The 10,096-nt window shown below is 40.0% G+C and overlaps 2 protein-coding genes and 1 pseudogene across 5 annotated transcripts; 1 reads left to right on the top strand and 2 right to left on the bottom strand.

Moving 5' to 3' along the window:
• Positions 1–578: 578 nt before the first annotated feature.
• On the bottom strand, positions 579–1,354 carry LOC111486253. Its single transcript, XM_023133302.1, has 2 exons — positions 835–1,354; positions 579–723 (listed from the first exon to the last, which is right to left on the bottom strand). The coding sequence occupies exon 1, from the start codon at positions 1,303–1,305 to the stop codon at positions 916–918; it is 390 nt and encodes a 129-aa protein (XP_022989070.1). The 5' UTR covers positions 1,306–1,354; the 3' UTR covers positions 579–723; positions 835–915.
• A 1,164-nt stretch (positions 1,355–2,518) lies between these two features.
• LOC111486232 (probable alkaline/neutral invertase B) lies at positions 2,519–7,408 on the top strand. 4 transcript variants are annotated; one of them, XM_023133273.1, is made up of 7 exons: positions 2,519–2,833; positions 2,919–2,965; positions 3,133–3,228; positions 3,370–3,821; positions 4,444–4,875; positions 5,907–6,465; positions 7,111–7,408. In XM_023133273.1, the coding sequence occupies exons 3-7, from the start codon at positions 3,144–3,146 to the stop codon at positions 7,404–7,406; spliced, it is 1,824 nt and encodes a 607-aa protein (XP_022989041.1). In that variant the 5' UTR covers positions 2,519–2,833; positions 2,919–2,965; positions 3,133–3,143; the 3' UTR covers positions 7,407–7,408. The 4 variants fall into 4 exon arrangements, with proteins under 4 accessions (XP_022989041.1, XP_022989040.1, XP_022989039.1 ...); XM_023133272.1 differs by having other exon boundaries at positions 3,124–3,228; XM_023133271.1 differs by having other exon boundaries at positions 2,519–2,965; positions 3,124–3,228.
• Positions 7,409–8,118: 710 nt separating this feature from the next.
• Positions 8,119–10,057, bottom strand: LOC111486237 (annotated as a pseudogene).
• Positions 10,058–10,096: the final 39 nt, after the last annotated feature.

The following is a 10,096-nucleotide window of genomic DNA, read 5'->3' as shown; positions in this document are numbered from 1 at the left end:
AAAAAAAAAAAAAAAAAAAAAAAAAAAAAAAAAAAAAAAAAAAACCCTATCTCTTCGTTTCCCTCCAAAGGTTTGGCAAAAGGTGATTGGTCCACGCATTAGGGGATATTATTATTTTGAATAGACCTCTAACTTTCAACCAGGAATTCAAATTTGAAGTACGGTGTTTTACTCTTTCCAATTACTTGATCAAACCGCGATCAACGGCCAGATTTTAAGATCAAGTTTCTCCTCTTTTTTTTCTCCCTAAACTTCCGGACGCCTTTAATTTATTAAATTCACTATTTCTTTTTCTAATTTTTTAAATCGTCAATCAATTGACTTTCTCCAAAAACATGGAAACTCTCAACAAAAGTAATTTAAAATGCTTCAATAGGAAGGTTTTTTTTCTACAAAATAAATTAAACAAAAATACAAAAGTAATCACAATGCTCACTGTTACAAGTAATCTAATTATTTGTTTCTTTTTGTTTTTTGAATTCAACATTAGAGAAGAGATCGAACGTCAAATGTGTATATATGTTTGTTTGTTCTAAAAAGAAAATTATTCAAATTAAATTCCAAGGAAACTAAGCGCCTATGGTGAAGAAAACAAGTGATCTGTTCTATTCATAGCTTCAAAGTGATGCACAAATTACAGGAATGAAAATCTACGAGTATTTATTTTTATTTGATAAACAAAAACAGTTCCTCTTCATCTTCATCTTCATCTTCATTCAAGCACTAAAAACCAAGGCCAACTGATAAGATTTCCATCCAATAATACAACATACATCCACTGTATATATAAACACGGATTTCCTTTTTCAAAAAGTTAGATCAACGGAAACATACCTTTTATGAAATCAAATCAACCGCAACGCGCTCCACTGCAGAGGAGCGATCGCGTACGCCATTTCTATATACATAAGGTATCTATATGGACCAGCTCTCACGGAACGAGGACTGGAACTGCACGAGAACAAGCAGCAGCACGATCAACGCAGCGACGCCCCACGGCGAACTTCCCTCGGCAGGGAGGTGGTGCGTTCTGCGGCGGCGGTCCCACGGCGAGGAAGAAAAGAAGCTAGGATCGACGGAGGAGAGGAATCGAGCGAGGATGATGAGGAGTACTGGCGTGGCGAAGAGAATCCAGTTGATCTGATCCTCAGCGGCCTCGACGGCGGACTCGTAGGAGAGCCACCAGGAGGCGCCGAGGAAGATGAAGACGACGGCGAGGAGGAGGAGGACAGGATACGGCAGAGGATTGAGGGAGAGAGAATCGAGAATTGAATCTGCGGTGGTTCTGCTTCTGTAATTGCTCATTGATTTGGGGATTTCTTTGTTGACAGTCTGAGAATTGGAGATGGAGAGTAAAGGGAGCTTAGTCCAGTGAATTTATAGCGGAAGGAATACTACAGGTACGGTTCAGTGTGGGGAAATGTATGGGGAGCCATGTGGTGGTCGGTGATTGAGTCAATCTTGACCGTTGATCTACTTTTTTCGTAACCCGTTGATTTTTTTTTTTTATTCTAAAATTTAACGACACATCTGCACGATACAATGCATCAGTTTAATTAAGGGTTTATATTTTTTTAATCTAGTTTAGGTTCCTTAATAGCAATTTATTTAATTTATTTTTTGTTTTTTAAAAAATAATTCAAATTTCCAATATTTAAAATATATTTTTAGATTTGAAAAAAAAATAAATAAATACACGAGACATACTCTAATTTTATGATATTGTTCACTTTGTAGCTTTGCTTTTGGTTTTTCTAAAAGGTATCGTATTATTAATGAATTATAAACCTATGATCATTCTCTAAATTAGGACTTTCATCCCCTCTAATAATATTTTTAAAATTTTTTTGGGAATTTATTAAAATATTTGAAAATCTTTATAAATATTTTTATTAATTACATACGACCAATTTATGAGTCATTGAGACCGAACAAATGGTCCTACCTCTTTAGAGATTTCGAGACTTTATGAGTCATTGAGACCCTACATCATTAGAGTTCATTGAGCTTGTTTTAGGTTAACTTTCGAAAATGTTTGGTGAACACCATAAGAATTTATCAAATTTGTTTCGAATGAACCCTCAAACGTGCAAGAAAAATCCAAATGGGTTCCATGGAGCGACATGGGTTCATAAAACTTATCAAAAAAAAAATATGGAAACTCAGAGAAATTTTAAAGTAGGAGAAAGCAATGGAGAGAGATTTCTCATTATTAGCTAAACGAGGTCCAAAGTGGAGATTATATCTCGTACCCGCCCCACCTAACTTTTTGTAATATAAATTCAAATACATACACATCAACTCAGAACGATTCCAACTAAAATAAATAAAATGAAGATTAAAATAGCAGGCAAAAATGGGGATGATAAAGGTTTCATGGATCGGTCCCGTGTGAACATCTCTAGTCTAAGGCGAAAAGATATAATTAAGAAATTAGTTATATTTGGGAAGTGTTAAATGATAGATGAACAATTTGTTAGAGGTGAGTTCATTAAACAGCTGATAACGAGGGGTCGTATAATCATAATGGGTTGTTTCAATCATCACCATAAACGCGTCTTCAACCTTCCACAAATTTCATCTCTTTCTCAACTCAAACAGAAATTTCTGAAACCGTAAACAAATTAAGGGAAGAAAAGGTTGGAAAAGAGTAGCCATAATCAAATCACTGCCCACCTTGGATCTTTCAAACCGTACACGTGCCCTAACAAACCCCTATTTTCCTCTGCCCCTTCAAAACCGACTCCCTCCATTCTTGTTGATCTTCACACACCCGTTTCCATCGCCCCCTTTTCACCTTTTTTCTCGTGTTTCTCCCCGCCATTGTTGATGGGTCGCTCTTGTTTTGCTTCTTCCTGAATACCCACTTCCTGTTTTTTGCAAACTTTTCCAGTTCTAACTCGTTTTTGTGTTTGCAGCCTTGCATGGAGCTTGCGTTTTCCATGAGAGTCTGAGAAATTCGCTGGTGAGTTCTTGTGTTTCTTGATGTAATGTAGCTGTTGTTGTTTTGATGGGGATTGTTCTTAATCTGTTTGCATTTGGGGTTTATGATTTTGATGCTCTGTTTTTAATCAAATCTCTGTTCTCTTGCGATTGATGAAACGATGAATGGGAAATTTGCAGAGAGTTTAGGTTGTGTAGAAATGTCGATTTCTTCGTCGAATCCGACCCGGAATGGGAGTGTTAAAAACAACGATATGTTACACAATGTTAATGAGATTGAAGAAAGTGAGTTTTCCAAGCTATTGTTTTGATGGGGATTGTTCTTAAATCTGTTTGCATTTGGGGTTTATGATTTTAATCCAATCTCCGTTACCTTGAGAAATCATTCTCTTGCGGTTGATGAAACGATGAATGTGAAATTTGCAGAGAGTTTAGGTTGTCTAGAAATGTCGATTTCTTCGTCGAATCCGACCCAGAATGGGAGTGTTAAAAACAACGATACGTTACACAATAATAGTCAGATTGAAGAAAGTGAGTTTTCCAAGCTATTGGATAGGCCAAGGCCATTGAACATGGAGAGACAGAGATCATTTGATGAAAGATCGCTTGCGGACTTGGCGATTGGTTTCTCCCCACGCTTATCTTCGAGAGTTTCTTCGGAGAACTTTACTCGATTGATAGACAATTATGATCAAACTCCATCTCCTGGTAGAAGATCGGATTTCAATACTCCAAGATCCCAGATTGGATTCGAGCAGCATCCTATGGTGGCCGAAGCTTGGGATGCTTTGAGGCGTTCGTTGGTCCATTTTCGTGGCCAACCAGTTGGTACTATTGCTGCTTTGGACAGTACTGAAGAAAATCTTAATTATGATCAAGTAAGAACACTGCATCAATAATTACTTGCATTCAATGTTCAATCCCTGTTTGGTTGTGTTTAATCTTGCTTGTTAATCATTTGGATGGGTTTAAAATGTTTCGTTCTCGTACCCGTGAAGCATGGATACTTCAATTTGGACAACATGTTTGTATCTGATACTCTGAAATTTGTCGGACATGCGCTGAACAGTTGTAAACACAATAAATACGTCTCGAATACCTCGGAACATGTCTAGAGTGAAACATGTCTAAATGCTTAAGCATTATTGACTTGGAATTTCCTTTTGCATTAAGATTTTTAATCATTTACAAAATTAACGATTCCGCTTGGATCAATCTTGAATTTTTGAGATAAAGCATTGTATCGTATATGCATAAACATCATAAACTATAACAAAATTTTAGAGCAAAACTGGTTCTAATGTATACAAGTGATATGTATTATAGTAAATGTGTATTTATTGTGTTCATGTATTAAAAACCTTTTGAAATGGTCTATATCTTGTCATGTTTGTGTCTTGAATCTGTCTCGGTGCTACTAGTTGATTAATTGTTCGTACTAGAACTTATATTGATCTGAATTGAGAGCCCGACACACACATAACTTCTTTGTTCACATAGGTGTTCGTGAGAGACTTTGTCCCAAGCGCATTTGCTTTTCTAATGAATGGGGAGCCTGAGATTGTAAAAAACTTCATTTTAAAGACGCTACGGCTTCAGTCGTGGGAGAAAAAGATCGACAGGTTCCAGCTTGGAGAAGGGGTGATGCCTGCTAGTTTCAAAGTACTTCATGATCCAGTGAGGAATTCTGAAACTTTAATTGCAGATTTTGGAGAGAGTGCAATAGGAAGAGTTGCTCCAGTTGACTCCGGATTCTGGTGGATTATATTGCTACGAGCATACACAAAGTCCACTGGTGACTCTTCCTTGGCTGAACTACCAGAATGTCAAAAGGGAATGCGCCTTATTTTGAGTCTCTGTCTTTCCGAAGGGTTCGACACGTTCCCTACTCTTCTCTGTGCCGATGGATGCTGCATGATTGATAGACGAATGGTGCGTTTCTTTCAACCTTGCCCTTTAAACACATAATGATGAAACTAACAATTGAAGCTGGAGTTCTGGAATTCACTAGGGAGACAGTTTGAGATATTGGATTCTGTGAATGGAATGATCACATGTTGTTAAAATTATGGTTTAAATCCATCTTGGTTTTCAATTTTCAGATCTGTTTCAAAATAAGATTTAAACCGAAAATTATCTAGGCCGACTTTGTTATGTGTGAGATCCCCACATCAGTACGAAACATTTCTTATAAGGGTGTGGAAATCTCTCCCTAGTAGACGCGTTTTAAAACCGTGAGGTTGATGGTGATACGTAACGGGTCACAACGGACAATATCTACTAGTGGTGGACTTAGGCTGTTACAAATGGTATCAAAGCCAGACACTGGACAGTGTGCCAACTAGGACGTTGGGCTCCCAAGAGGGGTGGATTATGAGATTTCACATTGGTTGGAGAGGGGAATGAAGTATTCCTTATAAGGGTGTGGAAACCTCTCCCTAGCAGACGCGTTTTAAAATCGTGAGGCTGATGGTGATACGTAACGAGCCACAGTGGACAATATCTACTAGTGGTGGACTTGGGCTGTTACAAATGGTATCAGAGCCAGACACCAGGCAGTGTGCCAACTAGGACATTGGGCTCCCAAGAAGGGTGGATTATGAGATTCCACCTCGGTTGGAGAGGGGAATGAAACATTCCTTATAAGGGTGTGGAAACCTCTTCTTAGCAAACGCGTTTTAAAACCTTGAGTGGAAAACCCAAAAGGAAAAGCCCAAAAAGGACAATATCTGATAGCGGTGTTACATTATGATGTACCTTTTCTTTTTCCTTCTTTGTGGGAGACGAAAGGCTTCATCAAAGACAACCCTATGAGTCTTTATCTACCATGAGTATCTTGCTTTATTGTGTCCTAATAGGTCGCATAATAAAATGAGCTATATGCACTTGTGCATTCTCGAGTCGAAAACATGATTATTATTCATTCATCTCTTATGTCTTATTGCTTTTATTATTGGTTTCAGGGTGTATATGGCTACCCAATTGAAATTCAAGCTCTTTTCTTTATGGCTTTAAGGTGTGCTTTGCTTTTGCTAAAGCACGACCACGAGGGGAAGGACTTTATCGAAAGAATAACAAAACGACTTCTTGCTTTGAGCTATCACATGAGAACTTACTTTTGGCTAGACCTAAAGCAACTAAACGATATATATCGATATAAAACTGAAGAATACTCTCACACTGCTTTGAACAAGTTCAACGTAATACCCGATTCTCTTCCCGAATGGATTTTCGACTTCATGCCAATTCATGGCGGTTACTTTATTGGAAATGTCAGCCCTGCAAGAATGGACTTCCGCTGGTTTTGCTTGGGCAACTGCATTGCAATTCTTTCTGCCTTGGCAACTCCAGAACAGTCCACTGCTATTATGGACCTTATTGAATCACGGTGGGAAGAACTGGTCGGAGAAATGCCGCTAAAGGTTTGTTACCCTGCCATTGAAAGCCATGAGTGGCGGATTATAACCGGGTGTGATCCAAAAAATACGAGATGGAGTTACCACAATGGTGGTTCTTGGCCAGGTATGCACCTCTACTTTTCTTAAGAGATCGTGGGATCAAATCCGAAACCTTGTATTTGTGGTGTGGTAAAAAGAAAACGTGGTTCTTGACGAGGTAGTTGACACGTTTGTTAGTTCCCATTGTTTCTGTTTTCGACTTGAGAGCATGTACTTGCGCATTTGTTTAGGAGACTATTACCTTATGACAAGTAGATTTTTCTTAGGAGAGGTGGACGAAGCATTCCTTGTAAGGGTGTGGAAACCTCTCCTTAATAAACGCGTTTTAAAACCGTGAGGCTGATGATGAGACATAACGGGCCAAAGCGGACAATTTCCGCTAGTGGTGTGCTTGGGCTGTTACAAATGGTATCAGAGCCAGACACTGGATGGTGTGCCAGCAAAGATACTGGTCCTCTAAAGGGAGTGGATTGTGAGATCTCACATCGGTTGAAGAGGGAACGAAGCATTTCTTACAAGGGTGTGGAAACCTCTCCCTATCATATGCGTTTTAAAACCGTGAGGCTGACGGCGATACGTATGGGACCAAAGCGGACAATATCTATTAGCGGTGGGCGGTGGGCTTGGACTGTTACAAATTGAATCCCTCCGAATTTTGAAGTTGCACTAGAACAGACATTGATTGATGACATTGCTGCAATTCTTGCAGTTCTCCTATGGCTTCTAACAGCTGCATGTATCAAAACCGGGCGACCCCAGATTGCAAGACGTGCAATCGAACTAGCTGAAACCAGGCTACTGAAGGACAGCTGGCCTGAATATTACGACGGGAAACTCGGCCGATACATCGGGAAACAGGCAAGGAAGTTTCAGACGTGGTCGATTGCAGGTTATTTAGTAGCGAAGATGATGCTGGAAGACCCGTCGCATGCAGGCATGGTGTCTCTGGAGGAAGACAGGCAGATGAAGCCATTAATGAAAAGGTCACATTCATGGACTTGTTAGCGCTTCTCACTGAAGCTTGTTGGTTCTAACTCTCTTCTTAGCTCTATTAGTGCTTTTTATAAGTAAAACTTTTGGGAGACCCCCTTGCTTTTAGGAGAAACATGTTATATTCTACCGTTGGTCGTTTCTGAGAAACTTATTATAATATACTCTTTGAAACATTATATTTTGACCTTTTTTAGGAATCAAACTTAGTCCTCTTCAAGGCATAATGTTGAGAATGCCCGTTAAATTGGAAGGAATAAGCAGCGTAAAACTTGACGATCTTTTCTATCTAATAAATGGGAGTTCGCTTTGAAATCGTTTGCCCTGCACCTCCCGAGTGGGTCAGGATTTTGAACTCAATAACTAAATTGAATGAGTTTTTTTCCTTCTTAAATTTCATGTAACTTTTCGAGATCTACATGTTGAAAGGTAGTTTCACTATTTCTAGATGCTTATAGTTTAGATAAGGCCGTCCTTGGAGATAAGAAAATTAGGCTATTAAAAGCAATCTGCCCAAAACTAGTCGAGCCTAATGCTAGGCTAGGTGATTCCTCTCTATCAACGACCGAATCTTAATCTAGAGAAAAAACTCACTAAACCACCACTCAACTAACGAGTGCGTTGAAACAATAAAAGCTTATCTCGAACTCTTGTCACCCAGATAATAGGTCATTCAGATAATAGGTCACTGGTGCTAAAACTATGGTATATGTCTCATTGAGAGGTAGAAGAAAAATGACTTATAATGAGCGGATGAACATTCCAAGTTACAAGTTTTGTGGGAGCAAAGCAAAAGGGTGAGAGGGGCAAGGAAGAAACAAGAAAGAGATTGAAGAAACCAAACAAATCCCAATTTCCTGCCTCTTTCTGGGATTGCTAAAACAAAATCAGAGCAACACAACACACAAACAACCGATTCCATTAACCCTTTCTGAAAGCAATGTATAGCAGAAATCGAAATTTCATACTGATAATCGAGGCCAGAAATATGCTCCTCACACGGAAAGATTCCTCGCCAGAATCCCTTCAAACGAAATCCCAGGTCCAAACGCCAGAATCAATCCCCATTCCTCAATTTCCCCACCACCCATCTTCGTCTTCAAGCTCTCATCCACCATGTATTCCAACACATACACGATTGTGTTACTGCTCGCATTTCCATAGTCCATCAGAGCTTGCCGGCTCGCCTTCAGCTTCTCAGGTAACAGTTCCGAGTCTCTTCTCTAGCTTATTCAGTATCGCTGGCTCACCTGGATGTCTGCCCAAAAAATTTTGTTGTATTCTTTCTCGTGCAGCCCAACTGTTTGAAGAAATGTCTCACAGAAACTTTCGATGTTATCTTTTCGATTATCTGAGGAAGTTCTCTTGCTATTGTGAAGCTAATACCCTCCTCTGACATTCTCCCATCGATTACGTTCTGGGTGTTTGGAATGAATTTCTGGGTTGCGGTGTGCAGCTCAAAGAGTGGCCGTTCAATGGGCCAAAACAGGGTCCGCGCCAATTAGCATTGCCCCAGCACCATCCCCAAATAGCGCCACGCCTACCAGATCGTATGGACGACGGGCACTTGATGGCTTGTAGCTGTAAAGAAATCGATGTTTATGTTTAAATTCTGAGAACAAATGGTGTATGAGCTTTTGGGGGCGTTGAAAAGTTACCCAATAATGGTGGTTTCAGAGGTGACAAGCAGAACTCGGCTTCCGGGGTTGTTTTCAGCCAAGTCTTTGACGACTCTAAGGCCTGCCACGCCTCCAGAGCAACCCATGAAGTAAAGCATGAACCGTTGGGTGTGAGGGCTGAGTCCAAGGCCTCTTGCTAGGAAGAGATCACCACCAGGCAGGCGAGCTTCACTTGAAGAGACATAGACTAAATGGGTAATGTGTGAAAGTGGCCTTCCCCAGTTCTTAATAGCAGCTTGTGAGGCTTCAATGGCCATGTCTGTCACAGCTTTGTTGCAGATCTCCAGTCTTTGCTTTATGGTTGCTTGGCCTTCCATTGCCATCTCTGGGTGCTTCTTCAGGATCTCTTCTGACATCACCACGTATCTAGTTTTGACTGATGTTGTCTTGCCTGTGGATTGCCATTAGAAGATGACAGTTATTTCAGTTAAAGAGGAGCAATTTTAACAACCACTAGCATCTATCAGCTTCAACTAAATGTCAATCTCAGGTATGTAAACCAAAACTCAGATGAAATCATCTTAGAAGTGAAATTATAAAATTCTGAAATCATCTTAGAAGTTCTATCCGATCAATGAAATATGAAATTTTATTTTGGATTTAGAATCTCTGCACCACCCCTGCCCCCGCCCCCGCCTGAGTAAAGAAAAGGTATAAAATTACAGAGTCGAGTGAGCTTCCGCTTGAGGTCTAAATCATCGCAGCTCGTATCCTTGAAATAGCTATCAACCAGGTAGTCTTGAAGGACAAGTTGGGGAGGGAAGGCCTTCCCAAGAGCCAGAATTGTTGCTCTGCCAGGGTTAGCCTTTCCCTTGGTAGCTCCTAGTGCTCCATTTCCCTTTCCCATCTCTGAAACTTGGGAACCAAATGATTCTTTCCAGTTTGCAAGGGCAACAAAGCTATATAGCTGCACTACCTGTTCATCACCTAGAAAGTTTAAATGCTCAAACGCTACAATGGAAGGCATGTGACTTGAAAATCAGTATAGATTTTAGTTAAGAAGCGGGGCATTCATTTAAGCTGTGT

The sequence above is a fragment of the Cucurbita maxima genome, unplaced genomic scaffold, assembly GCF_002738345.1.
Source record: "Cucurbita maxima cultivar Rimu unplaced genomic scaffold, Cmax_1.0 Cma_Scf00011, whole genome shotgun sequence".
NCBI classification, from domain to species: domain Eukaryota; kingdom Viridiplantae; phylum Streptophyta; class Magnoliopsida; order Cucurbitales; family Cucurbitaceae; genus Cucurbita; species Cucurbita maxima.
Note: the sequence above shows the minus strand (reverse complement) of the source record. Positions and strands in the feature narration are given on the sequence as shown.

Bases quoted from the DNA above. Each gene is read 5' to 3' on its own strand.
- LOC111486253 (XM_023133302.1), bottom strand. From the start codon at position 1,305: ATGAGCAATTACAGAAGCAGAACCACCGCAGATTCAATTCTCGATTCT.
- LOC111486232 (XM_023133273.1), top strand. From the start codon at position 3,144: ATGTCGATTTCTTCGTCGAATCCGACCCGGAATGGGAGTGTTAAAAAC. The intron at 3,229-3,369 runs GTGAGTTTTCCA...TGAAATTTGCAG, and splicing joins TGTTAATGAGATTGAAGAAA to AGAGTTTAGGTTGTCTAGAA. The intron at 3,822-4,443 runs GTAAGAACACTG...TTGTTCACATAG, and splicing joins AAAATCTTAATTATGATCAA to GTGTTCGTGAGAGACTTTGT.